At 38.1% G+C, this 14,764-nt stretch overlaps 1 protein-coding gene across 4 annotated transcripts in view; it reads right to left on the minus strand.

The window, feature by feature from the left end:
• Positions 1-14,764, minus strand: part of LOC136879011 (scoloptoxin SSD14) — a 300,668-nt gene that overhangs the window by 38,117 nt on the left and 247,787 nt on the right. For all 4 annotated transcript variants that reach the window (XM_067152702.2, XM_067152701.2, XM_067152704.2 and 1 more), the window contains 2 exons: positions 11,469-11,672; positions 3,883-4,111 (listed from right to left, as the gene is read on the minus strand). In XM_067152702.2, the coding sequence (XP_067008803.2) occupies positions 3,883-4,111; positions 11,469-11,672 (433 nt within the window). The remainder of the gene's footprint in view (positions 1-3,882; positions 4,112-11,468; positions 11,673-14,764) is intronic.

The following is a 14,764-nucleotide window of genomic DNA, read 5'->3' on the forward strand; positions in this document are numbered from 1 at the left end:
AGTCATAGTTGCACAGTCAGTACCTACAGATAGCATTAGTGTTGCTCTATATGAAATCTTTTAAAAATCAAAGGGAACGTACATGAGTGGACAGTGTCTACTTTCGCCTACGTAGTTACTTTGTGTAACTAACGCAAGCCCTAGTATTGCCAAAGTGAGATGAAAATAAGTAAAGCGGGGAATACAATCATGCCATGAATGTGGAAATAATTAATGTTCAAAAAAAGTAATTGAATTAACTAGACAATATTTCGTTCACAAAATATTCAGGGTACACGCTATCTACCTTGTCTCCCCTGATGCTTTGCCCCTGAGAGTGAACACACTGGAGGTGACACGGTAAGTTAAAAGTTTTGGTTACTGAATTTAAGGGCAGCCTGGGGCGATGTAAACAAATAATGCAGCATTCGGGACTCTGTGTACAATGTCACATTACTACTGCTCAATGCCTACCAGCAGATTTCTTAAAACTTTATCTTCAAAGATCTCTCTTTCTATACTTTCTTCTCTTCTCTAATTTTAATTTCTTTATAAATCTTTATTGACCTCTTTTGTCCAGCTCGTTGTTGACTTCTTCTCCCAAAGGTCTTGAATATCTGTTTTGTCAATCTGTATTCTTCTTCTTCTTCTTGTTTTTGTTGATATTATTATTAATCTCTTTTAAATTTCATATAATAAAACTGAGGAAACTTTTTCCCTTAGATTTACTTCATGGCCTATTAAATTTTCTTAGTTATAGGAGAGCTCACGTATGTTGATAAAGAACCATTATTTAATTTTACTTACAAATACCTCCCACAAATTCCGGGTCGTCTTCAGCTCACCAGCACACAGATGGATCCTTAAGCCTGTACAGATGGTGCAGCGAACAAGTCCTGCGCTCAGCTACACGCACACTGCCTCTACGTGAGCCTCTCAGTGAGACATTGATGTTTCGAACACACAGTGTATGTCAACAAGAGTAGATGTAAATATGTGACAGAGTGACAAAAAGGGGCAATCGTGTTTGGCCATGCCCATGGCCATACGATGCGTGAAGTTGCTGAATTTATTGGTGTTCCGCAGTGGACTGTTCAACGTGTCTACAAGCAGTGGTGTACTGCATGTGGCCATGAATCACAATGTCAGAATTGTGGTCAGAAAAAGATTCTGGCTGAGAGGGAACGGAGACGTTTTTCACAGTTTATGAAGCAAAATTGCTTCCAAACCCGATATGAATTGCTGCAGCCAGTGAACGAAGGTCCCTCCCAAGCTGTTAGTGAGTGAACATCGCAACGGAAACTGCATGCAATGAACCTTTGGAGTCAGTCACCTCGCAAGAGGCCACTGCTCACCCACGCACATAAAGCTGCGCTACTTCAATCATCAAACATGGACAGTAGCTTACTGGAGGAATGTAATGTGGTCTGAAAAATCATGTTTTTGCCTGCATTCCAGAGATGCAAATTGTCGAGTATACCGAAGACCAAATGAAGCATTTCATCCTGCAAGTGTGCAAGATCAAGTTCAAGCCGCAGGTGGGTCTGTGATGTTTTGGGGGTGTTTTTCATATGATGGATTGGGCCCGCTCACTGACATGACCACTAACATGAACAAGCATGTTTATTTAAACATTCTAGATGATCTGATATTGTCTTTGAGTCAACACCTGCACGATGAGTATGCTATTGATACTCCGATTTTTCAAGATGGCAACAGCAAAGTTCATCAAGCTGGATGCATATGTGGCTGGTTCTATGACCATCCCACACCCTATTACATCTTGATTGGCCTCCAAAATCACCTGACTTGAACCCCATTCAAAATCTGTGGGACACGTTGGAACAGCGGGTAAATGGCCAATATCAGCATCCCCACAATTGGTTGAATTGCGTGATCAAATTCTCAGCAAGTGGCTTAACCTGGATGCAATATACCTGCACAACCTTGTGGACTGACTTCCTAATAGAATCCAGGTGGTTATAGAGTCCAAAGGCGGAGTTACATGGTATTAAATGATGCTTGTAATGATTTCTCCAGAGATGACTAATTTTTGAGCTTATATTCAAGGCCATGTAGAGTGCTGGTCAAAACAATAAGGACACTAGCCAAAACATAATTTTTTCCCCCTGTCTGTAATGTATTGGTGATGCGCAATTTTTTGAATTATTAGTAAAAACTACATAGAATGAGTAGGCTCTTAGAAAAAATAACATGGATTTTGTTGAAAAAAATACAAAATTTTTACAAATTTGACGTTCTAAGTATAGCAAAAAAATTAAGACGTTTTTGCACGGTAACCCCGTCCTAAGAGAAATGGTGGTACTTGTAAATTTGAAATCTGGCATATCAATACACCTCATAAAGACCTATCAAATGAGTTGTCTAAAAATACTGGGAGGAAATGTGAGGATGAGTAAGAGTGTCATTTACTTCTTTGAAATTTTCAATGAATGACCCCAATTTTAAATGGTCATTTTTAAATTTTATATTTGGCTCCAGCACTTAAATGTTCTCACAGCCTATTTTAGACACATCTGTTTAGGTGGGAAGTGACATTTGGGAACAGCTGATCGCTTTACTCTTTGTACAGCTTGCAATACTTTTGAGGTTAAGTGCATATTATGTCAAGTTTGTGAGTTTGTTGAAACAAAATGGGTCATCGAGGTATTCCAGACAAAATAAAGTGGCAAATTGTGGGTATGCACAAGGGAGGCAAGAGTTATCAACAAATTGGAACTAATTTGGGTGTTAGCACAACATGTGTAGGGCAGACATTGAAGATGTTTGCTGAGACTTGCAATGTCAAGAGTGCAACCCATGGTGGTAGGCCTAGGAAAACCTCTCCTAGACAGGACAGAAAGCATATTGTCTAAAGTGAAGAGGAAGGCTAATTAGGGTGACCTAAGTACTGCTTTAAATCGAGAATGTAATATCCTAGTCAGTAAGTCAACAGTTGGCCGACGTTTGCGTGAGGTTGACTTTGAATCTCGATATGCTTTGCAAAAACCTCTGCTTACTGAACAGCACCGGCTTAAGAGACTCCAGTGGTGTTGTGATAAAAAGGGTTGGAGATGTGTAGTTTTCTCAGATGAGAGTCGATTTGAGTTATTTCCATGCAGAAAGGCCCGTGTCAGGTGCACAATAACAGAGAAATTCTTGCCTCAATGCCTGGCCCCGGCAGTTCAGCAGGGTGGCGATGCTGTTATGATCTGGGCATGCATCACCAGTGAGGGACCAGGGGAATGTGTGGTGGAATGTTATGTGGTAGATGGTTCTATGAATTCAGAACATTATTGCACAGCCATGGAGGAAGTCATGTTACCATCTGTCACACAGCTGTTGGGAGACAACTTCATCTTCCAACAAGACAATGCACCATGCTATAAATCCTGTGTCACGATGGCCTGGATGGAGGCAAATAATGTGGAACTGATTCCATGGCCAGCTCGTAGCCCTGATCTCAATGCTATTGAGAACCTTTAGAACAAGATTGGGCTACAGCTGGACAAGAGGAAACCAAAGAATAAGGAAGAGTTGCATCTCATTCTGCTCAAGCTCTGGAGGAAGGTGACCAAGGAGGAGCGACACAGCCTTATTGACTCTATGGTGCAGTGAGTTTCAGCATGGAGAAAGCCAGAGGTGGTCACATCATGTACTAACATGTGAATTGTTCTCTGGTTTATTTTGAAATAAGATAAATGACTTAAGAATACAGTTTTTTTTCAGTTTTGTAAGTGTGTCCTTATTGTTTTGACCAGCACTGTATATTTGAGCCAGTACAGTAATAACCAACTTGTAGCATTTAAAATATAGTCATTTCTGTGCTATCTAACATTTAATCAGATATAAATAGGTAACAGAAGGAGGGTTCTATTAGACAAATCTAACTCTGTAACTTACACTACTTATATCCACAAACTGAGGATCTCCCAGCTCAGTTCTCTTGCCATAAGCAAACTTGAATGCCTCTGTGATGTGATGGTAATTGGTTATTGGGTTGGATGTGGCAAGGAGAGGACTCAGAATATTGAGCATGAACGTGAGGAGAATTCCCGAGCCTGGAGGGGGCATCGAGTACATGGTGACATTTCCCTTAAGAACCACCTTGGTTGCGTTCTCCCACATCACCCTGTAACATACAGAGAAATGGTTACAGATTGTATCGTATATTAACAAGTGACAAAGATTAGTCCATAATATACCACGTGAACCAGCAATTTGTGAATAAACAAACTTAGAAACTACCTGTAAAAGAAAACATATAACATAATTATAGCTGAAAAACAAACTTGGTTCTGACGAATGGAAGAATTTGCATACATACTTACATACATACATCATTACAGACCATTATGCCTTTCAGTGTTCAGTCTGCAAGCCTCTGTGAATTGACTAGACACTGCTACAATCCTCTATTTGTAATTAGTTCTGTGACCTCCTTTAGTTCTATACCTCTTATCTTTAAATCATTAGAAACGGAGTCTAACCATCGTCGTCTTGGTCTTCCTCTACTTCTCTTACCCTTCATAACAGAGTCCATTATTCTCCTAGGTAAACTATCCTCCTCAATCCGTCTCACATGACCCCACCACTGAAGCTGGTTGATGCAAACAGCTTCATCCATTGAGTTCATTCCTAATTTAGCCTTCATCTCCTCATTCTGAGTATCCTCCTGCCTGTTTGTACGAGCAATCATTCTGGCTACTTTCATGTCTGTTACTTCTAGCTTTTCAATAAGATATCCTGAGTCCATCCAGCTTTAACTCCTGTAAAGCAAAGCTGGTCTGAAAATAGACCTATGTAAGGAAAGTTTTGTTTAATAGATGACTTCCTTCTCAAAGAATACTGCAAGCTCACTGCATTAGCTTCGCTGTACCTTGATTCAATCTCACGTACTATACTATGATCCTGGGAGAACACACAACCTAAATACTTGAGCCAGGCTGAGTGGCTCAGAAAGTAGAGGCACTGGTCTTGTGAACCTAACTTAGCAGGTTTGTTGGTGGTGATTATTGTTTTAAGAAGAAGTATAGCAGGTTTGATTCTGAAAGTGCTCAAATACATCAGCCTCATGTCAGTAGATTTACTGGCATGAAAATGAACTACCACGGGACTAAACTCTGGTACTTTGGCATCTTCAAAAACCTTAAAAGTAGTTAGTGGGATGAAAAAGCAAATGCTGTAACATTATTATAACTAAATACTTGAAATTATCTACCTGTTCCAGCTTTGTATTGTGATAGTACATATATCACACCCTCACACTTTATTTAGAAGTGAGAGATATTATTGTCAGTATTCGATTTATTATTATTATTATTATTATTATTATTATTATTATTATTATCATCAGTATTTCAGTTGTATATTTTGTCATTAATATTCGTAAGCTGGGAGATGTGGTATGAGTAATTTGTTTTGCACAACGGCTGGGAAAACATTGCTATATTGAACTTGGAAACTTTACATGAGTCATTTGGAACTAACCAGAGTCCGTTGATGTTGTAGTCGGAAATCTCCGATGATTCATGTGAAACACCCCAGAGTATGTTGATGCTGTTATTGTCATGGGATCCGGGAGAGGTTCAGGGCGTGGTCTTGACAAGAGGACCTACTCATGAATGGCTGGCCAGGATGAATCTCGACGTATCATGCATCTGATCAAGCAGCGAAAATGACACATGGGAATAAACTTCTAAACGCACTGGACTGGACTTCAAATGTTCGTGGAACATAGTCTTTATGTTCATGGAAAGTGGCTGACCTACAAATTATGGAGTGCGTACGCACTTGGTATTGTATCACTTTGTGGTGGCCTGGTATTACATGTTGGTGAAAGCTGGGAGGTGTTATATCTCAGACTTTCCAGAATTTATGTTCAGGAATGTCAAGCGTGTGTTGCTTAAGTGAATATATTTTTAAAACAAGTGTTAGAGTCAGCGAACACAGTATTATGAGGTACAGTATCTGTGTGATATAATAAGTGCCCATTATGTGAATCGGCAAGTCGTGTTGATACAAAGACAGTAAAGGGTTCTTATCTACATATATGTACATTGTTCAACGGACTAACTACAAATGGTGGCTTACTTCTCGCTTTTGTTTTCCCACTGTTTTCATTGTTGTTGTAAATTTGGAGTCTTCCAGCAATATTTTGTGTGTATAATATGTCTATTTTTTTGTATTGATGAGGTGCTCATGCACAGATTTTATTGTGAATATAATTATTTTAGAAGCAGCGAAGTTATTGATGAACCTAGGTGCAGTTCCTACCTATTTAGTCGTTTTTGGAAGGTTAGGTAAGTCCTGAAGCAGGTGTACCAGTACGCAGCATTATGTACATGCCCTGGGAGATAAAGAATTATCATGCTCTATTAAAATTCGAGGGATCCATTCTGGTGAACTCTGGTGCCCATACTATGGACATTTTGATTAATTATTGTTATTAATAATATTAATTCATAATATTCCAATTATTTTATTAAGTTTTTGAGTAATTTTATTTTATTAATACTAACAGTACAAATGGCACCCAAGCATGGGGCAATGATTATAGTTAATTATTATTAGTATATTATTAATATTCACATACAGTTACAGTATCACTAATCTGACATTCAATTATGTTGGATTTCTTTCCTACTGACATCACTTTAGTGTTGGAAAGGCTAATTTTCATACCATACTCATTGCACATATTTTCAGGGTCCAAGATATTAGAGTGCAAGCTTTTGGGGCAATCTGCTATTAAGACCAAGTCAGCAGCATAGGCAAAAATGCTTACTACTGTACATTTTCACCTAACTGAATTGCCTTCCTGCCACTTAATACCTTTCAGTAGATGATCCATGTAAACTGTGAACAATAAAGATGAAAGATTACAGCCTTGTTCAACCTCTGAAGTTACCTCGAACCAGGAATTCATTCCACCCCTGACATTTATAAAAAAATAAAAATAAAAAAGATATATATAATCCAGCAATATGCTTTAATCATGATGGTCAATATTCTTCTGCTAGCCTCCCATATGGTAACAATCCACTGCAAGCATATCCTGAAAAATGCTGCACCCAAATATCAACAGGGAAGACGGCTTCAAGTTATCAAATACATGGAGACCTGTACTACAGAAATACATGTATAACACCACCATGGCACAGTGCAACACACTCAAGAAACTGTCAACGGAGGAAAGTGAATCAGTAACTTCCTTCCCAACCATTACAGCACAGCGCGACGTTCCCTGAGTCCAGTTACTGGGGGGCCATAGATTGTATGGTTGTGACTTCCACGTTCCTTCGAAGAAATTCTTTGCTCACTGTTGGAGGCAAACATTCACATGCCATGATGAAGGCCAATGCAATTTGGCAGAAAGCTTAGCTTTGTTAAATATACATAAGTGGCTTTAATCCAGTTCACAACCTTATTTCTATATTTTAATACAATGAGTCACGAAAACCTACGTTTATTAATTAAAAGATAAACTTTTTATTAACATATTAACTTGGGTGTCTATACTTTTTTCCAAAATAGTAAACACTTTACACAACCTAAAACACTATAATTTGTTAGATTAATGTTCATCAACTGATTTGAAGAATGTCATATTTTTTGAATAGCTTGCATTTTGCAGGATATGCTTGAATGTATGAGAGGCTAGGAAAAGAATATTGAGCATCACAATTGAAGCATATTGCTGGATTACATATATTTTTTATTTTAATAAATAATAAAAGGTATGGTAATAATTTCTATTCCACATAATTAAACATAGAATAAAATAAGCTAAATTTTGGTATGACTTGTTTCTATGTGTGACAAAGGATAAACTTTTTATTAACATATTAACTTGGGTGTCTATACTTTTTTCCATGACAATAGGTATTGGAAAATATGCTATTAATGCTTCAAAGCATGATACAACTATAAAACAGCAAAAATGGAGCAGAATTGCACACTAGATATGTGAAATACATGCCCCTTGCATTTCTGTTCTGTAGCAGCCTCGGATCAGCATCTGAGTGCCAGCCAGACTGTAGTAGGCTCAGCAGTTTGAGTCTCACACTGCATAAATATGTTTTACTTGTACATGGAGCTTCAGTTTTCAAACACAGGCCAGTTCTTGTCACATTCAACTGGTAAATCACAGTTATTAGCTAAGTTCGCTCTCAGGTAAATTTTCACCGCATAACCCACAGCTCACAACTACATTGGCTATCAGCTTCATGGGAATAAATATTTGTTATTGCTGTGCTTGCTGCTGGTTTGTTGACACAATGGTTTATTGTATTCACTGAGGACAAATACACAGAAAATAGAGACATTGCTACTTCGTTGAGATTTTCTTTAGCAGTCATTTTGTATTATCTGCATAACAAAGGGACTGATGTTTTCAGGTAGGCTATAAACAGTGAGTGATATAAAACTACTTTATTAAGGGCAGCTGGTTCACCTAGTATAGCCTGTCTTCACTACTCTGTACTTCTTAGATAAAATAGACATGAATATTTATTTATTTGACAATATGAAGGCACACAGGCTTAAACTTTTCTGCATTCCTTCTTAACATATCAGATTTCAACTCTAAATACATCAAAATTTTAATAAGAATAATAAGGGAAAGAAGAAAGCAAATAATAATAAGAACACAATTGAAGATTTAAGTTATAAACAAAAAACATAATAATATACAGTAGACTACAGTTTAGCCATAAAGAAGGAAAAACAACTTATGAGTGCCCAGCATTCCAGAAAAAAGGAATTCAATAATGATTAAAGATTTCATAATAGAAACCTTTATATGCTTACTGAATAAGCTAGTGCCAGCAAATAAATCAACTTGAGCACTAAATATATTATATTATATTATATTATATTATATTATATTATATTATATTATATTATATTATATTATATTATATTATATTATATTATATTTTAACTAATGGCAAATTAGAGTGTTGGACGCTTCTAGCTCTTGGAATGTGAAATAGTGTTTGCTCTTGTGATTTTACTTGTGCATGAAAAGGGATGAAACTAAGTAGGCCCTAATTCCTGACAGTCAGTTTTTCCATTTAAAATTGTCCTCAATATTTGTAATGAAATTATGTTCTCCTGCTTTTCAAAGATGTGAAATTGAAAAAAAAAGAAGTAAAAAAGTAAAAAAGTTGAAATGTCAAATGGACAGAAAACATTAAAAGTTTTATAATACAAATATCTTAGAAATTTATTTTGTACTGGCCAGTCGGTTTGACATGCATTGCATGTAAGATTTGAGAAAGCATTCTTTCTCATTATATTCAGGTTCAGGAAAGGTTATTCCACTGAAGCTCAAGTTGTAGGATTCCAGCAAGATATAGCAGATACCTTGTATTCAGGAGGCCAAATGGACTGTATTGCAATTGACTTATCTAAGAGACTACTGGCAAAAATGAGTCCAACTGGACTAGAGAAAAGAGTGGCTGAATGGCTGGCTATATTTCTAGAAAAAAACTCAGAGAATTAGAGTAGGCAGCTTTATCTGACCCTGTAATAATTAAGAGGGGAATTCCTTAAGGCAGTATTATTGGACATTTATGTTTCCTCATATATATAAATGATATAAGCAAAGAAGTGTAATCAGATATTAGGCTTTTTGCAGATGATGTTATTCTGTATAGAGTAATAAATAAGTTACTAGATTGTAAGTGAGTGCAAAATGACCTCAATAATGTTGTGAGATGGACAATAGGCAACGGTATGATGATAAACGGGATAAAAAGTCAGGTTGTGAGTTTCACAAATAGGAAAAAATCCTCTCAGTTTTAATTACTGCGTTAATGGGGATCATTGTAAGTACCTAGGTGTGAATACAAGGAAAACTCTTCATTGGGGTAATCACATAAACAAGGTTGTAAATAACAAGTACATATCTCTTCGTGTGTTTATAAGGGCATTTAGGAGTTGTAGCAACAATGTAAAGGAGATGGCAGAAAAGTCTCTGGTAGGAACCCAATTAGAGTATGGTTTTAGTGCATGAGAACCACACAAGGATTACTTGATATGAAAACTGGGAAAAAAAAGAAAAAAATGTTTAGCAACACGATTTGTTCAGGGTGATTTCCGACAAAGAAGTAGGGACTCCTGTGACCAAAGGTCAGCATGCTTACCATTTAGCCATGGAGCCGCACACTGAAACAGGTGAAGTGAGCACACTTTCTCCTCTATACACTATGCTTCCAGTTTCCTAGAATGTGCACGCACACACATTCTCTCTCTCTCTCAAACAGCTGAATTACAGCTGCAACATCGGACATGTATACAAGGTGATGGTGGTGGTTGATTTAAGAGGACATCTAGTACGGATAGGTGCACAAAATAAACAAGGGTGAGAGTGAGGGAACAAAACATTTGATCGCATACCACGCCATCCCCTTCCCCAGCAGGGAGCTTGCCCATGGGAAAAGCACCATGTAAGCCAGAGTAGAGAATATCTGATCACTTTGTACGTACAAGGTTATTGAAAAGGTTGCGCAGAGACGAGACCCTGCATCAGGGCAAGCCTGGCAATACTAGGAATAATGTAATGCACAAGTTTTTGAATGTATTTGTCCTAAATATATACTTGCCTAAATAATTCAGAAGTGGTAATCAATGAAATGATAGTCATAATGAAGTTAGACTCTGGACAGTGAGTGTTGTTTACAAATGCTGTTCAAATTGTCACCCACCACACTTAATGCAGGAATCACATTGCTGTGGTAAACTCCAGTGTCTAATTTCATCTCACTGACTGTCAGTTCTGTATTCCTTAGGAATTTTGGAGAAATAAATGAAATGAGCTGAGCGTGAGCCAAAAAACAGCTTATTTAGGCCATGTTCTACAAGGTAGAAATATGGGCTTCTACAACTCATATTACAAGGCAAGCGAGGGGCTGGTGGAACACCAATGTCATGGCTCCAAAACATCAAATTTGCATCAACAACACTGAACAACTCTTCAAGTTTGCTAATGAAAGGGTCCCCAGGGTAAAAAGTAAACTCGTGTCCTCAGCTCTTTTTAGGCAAACCCACAATGGAGTTGAAATGTGTGTGCCATTCCAACCACATACTAGCCCTCCAGTAATTCTTAAATTTTTGGCAGTACTGGGAATCGAACCCGGGCATCCGAGGGCGGCAGCTAATAACACTAACCATCACGGTATGGAGGCGGACTTCTCCAGGGTGATCGCCAATGTGTGGGGGACTCGGTATGGCACTTGAAAAAAAAGTTAAAAAATTATCGTTTATGTCATTCCTGACATTTCCACATTTGCCCTAATGCAGAATTTTGTTCCAAGCTATACGTTCCTATACAAAAGTTGTTGTACGTTGAATTGACCCCTCTATGGACTACTGCATCTTCTGTGCAAACTTTTGAATGACCCCATGTATTCATCAGCTGTGAACTATTGAAAAAATCTTGAAGTCTCCCAATGGAAAATAAATTAATTCAGAGGCATACTCACGTATAATTTGCCAGGTCTTCCTGAGTGATTATCCCACCGAAACCTTTAACGTCTTCAACAAATTTTGCACCCAGTTCACCATGGTAAAATATATCAGCAGATCCATTCTCTGCTATCTTCCTCAACGTCTGTGCAAGTTTTGGCCGCTTTATGCGCTCGCCCACCTTCAGCAGTTCACCAGTCTCCGGATTCACCAAGATTTCCCTGAAAATGAAAAAATCATTTTAGATAGTAGTTGAACTCATCCAGGATTACAAGAGGCTGGATAATATCTGACCCTACAAATGAATTGCAAATATAACAGAATATGCCATACAAAAATGGATGTAGTTATATGTAATAACTTGTAAACAGTATGTGTTTCAAGCATGTTCTCGAACTTCTAGGTGTGCTTGTACTAATCCAAGAGAACTCTGGTATTGGATGTGCTTTTGAAATTTTGTTAATTTTTGTTCTCCATTTAGTGCTATGTTGTTCCAATGGTGTTTGGTAGATTACAGGTTCTAGGTTACATAGGTTAGGTTTACTTTGTTTTGAATCTGGGTTGGGGGAAATGGGAAATAGCCTCTACCTTTTAATTTAAATATCCGTAGGTTTGTCAGTAGAATATTTATAAAGACAGGCTATTATAAGGAGTTGTAACTTCTGCAACATTTACATTTGTTCAGGTGGCAACAGACAAGGTACCGTATCTCGTATAGATATTCAAGATGAATTCAAACTATCATGAAGGTCATCATCATATGCAGTTTCCAGCTGCTGGCCTGGCCTACTTGGAACATAAGCCTCTCCGTCTCCTCTTGTCTTCCTACCACTTCTCCCTCGTCACTCTTGCCCAATCCTCTCCTCATCTTTGCACACACTCTTCCACTTTTTTCTCCACCTGTCTCTTGGTCTTCCCCTTGATCATTTTCCTGTTATCTCTATTTTGTGCATCCTTCTGTGTATCCTTTCCTCTGTCATTCACTTCATGTGTCCACACCATGTAAATCTAGATGCCTCTACCCTCTTCTTTTATTATATCTCTAACCATGAAGGCAATAATTTCTCAATCAGTCACCAATGATCTGCATTTTGGGGTGTTGCACAGGTGGCAGAGTCCCTATCTGTTGTTTTCCTAGCCTTTTCTGAAATGATTGCAAAGAAATTTGAAATTTATTGAACATCTCCCTTGGTAAATTATTCCAATCCTGAACTCCCCTTCCTAAAAATGAATATTTGCCCCCATAACATAATATGCCTGTAAATTTTGTTTTAAAAAAAAAAAGCTCAAGAGAATGTTCATTATTTCATTGACAAAATAGTTGGATTGTTGGTGATTGTTTGCTGCTCTTCGTATTCAAATACTGCACTGTTGGCATACTGCACGGCCAACTAGATCTACACTGCACTCCTTATACTGGCTTTGACGAATGGTTCCACACGTCATAATCATGGTAGTTTCATAGCTCAACACATGGTGTTGGATGCCTAAGATTGAGCATCAGATATGTATACTCCTCTGTGGCAATGGTATTGACTTTGATTGCCGATTTATCTTAATTTAGAGGTACGGAGATTGTTACGTAGGTTAAAATTGTTATATTAATCCTAAAAGGCTACTTTTGTTCATACTTGCCAAAATAATGTGTAAAACTGCTAAGTGATTGAGCAGTTCAGCCGACATTCATCAACTGTAATAATAGCAATAACTTTTAATATCCATAATATTCAGATACATTCCATACATAGTACGATTTACCACAAGGATTATGTTCAGTGCATTTATCTTCTGATGTTAGGAAAATCCAAAGCAAAGCAAAGACACCTCCGTACAGGCCATCAAGGCCCTTGGAGGAGTGGAAGGTAAAGGCTTCCACCATTGTTAACCTCGGCACGTGATGGGGTAGACTGGTTAGCTCTACGCCTGGCTGCCTTTGCTCCCAGGAATTAACCTGGTACTCATTTTTGGTGTAGGCTGAGTGAACCTCAGGGCCATATGCACCTCCGGAAGTGGCAATCTGGTTTCTTAAATTTTACAACTTCCTGACGGGGATTCAAACCCACGTCCTTCCAGGCGAACCGAGCATACCTTTACCGCCTCGGCCAGGCAGCCTCTAGGAAAATCCAGACCTTGAAATTAAGCGTTATTGTTCAAATAGGGTTTTAAAATTCTTCAAGTGCTGCAATTAGGAAGTAGGCATGGTAAAAAATAAAATTCTTATTTTTGCTACTGAAATATTCAGTGGAGCTTCCAGAACAAAATGGTGTGTGGATAACAGAAATACATAAACTCACAGCTGTTTAAATTTTAATTATATTTGCAATTTACATTTCATTCATATTTTGTACCAGAGTGTAACATTAAAATTCATTGAGAAGAAAGTATTTCGAGTAAAAACTTGGTCAGCTGTTCTTTTTTTCAAGAGATCTAATTACCTCTAGAAAGTATAGTTTTTGACGTCATTAAGTTTTATTTATTTGTACCGAACATGTTCTCAAACGCTCCCGGCACTAAAAGCCATATGCTATTTCATTTCATTTGTACCTTTATCAACTGTTCTTCCTACTTCTCTTGTAAAGTAGTCTTCTGACGAGTTACTTTCACATGCAACCGGTTTATAGTTCTCCTCATTTCGCCAATATCTGAGGCATCCATCTGGGTGCACGGCAGCATGGCTCGGAGAAAATGAAAATGTTTTAATAACTTGATATTGTGGTAGCGGGAGATTGAGATGGGCAGGGCAAGTCATGAGAAAGGAAGAAAGTACCACTATCAAGTGAGTGTAGTGTGGCATGCCAGAGGGAAGGCAGCCACCAGGAAGACCCAGAACAAGTGGTGTGATCAGATCCAGAAAGATATGAGGAGAATAGGCCTGATGGAGGGTGAGGCCAAGTACTAAGTGGGGTACCAGTGTCCACAGAAGTAAGGTAGTAATTTCCCACTGTGACGAGACCAATACAGGGATTTAACTTCTGGAAATAATCTATTTTATATATATAAAAGTGGATGAGTATGTGTGTTCCAACATTGCTATGGAAAACATGGCACAATTTCAACCAAACTTGGTACACCTGACTTACCATCTGGAAAAATACACTATACTGTGGGGATAAGACACCCCTAGGGTTGGGGAGGGGATGGCACATAAAAATAATCGGAAACAGCAAATATTAGTGCCAGGTCGCTGAGATTAATACTGTACTGACACTCTGGATGCTGTTTAAGCCCAAGTTCACCATCCATCAGCATGGGCGTGAGATATGATGAAAAAGAAAATGACCAAGATTGGTGTTAAAACCACAGATTTTGGGAT

The sequence above is a fragment of the Anabrus simplex genome, chromosome 8, assembly GCF_040414725.1.
Source record: "Anabrus simplex isolate iqAnaSimp1 chromosome 8, ASM4041472v1, whole genome shotgun sequence".
Classification (NCBI taxonomy): domain Eukaryota; kingdom Metazoa; phylum Arthropoda; class Insecta; order Orthoptera; family Tettigoniidae; genus Anabrus; species Anabrus simplex.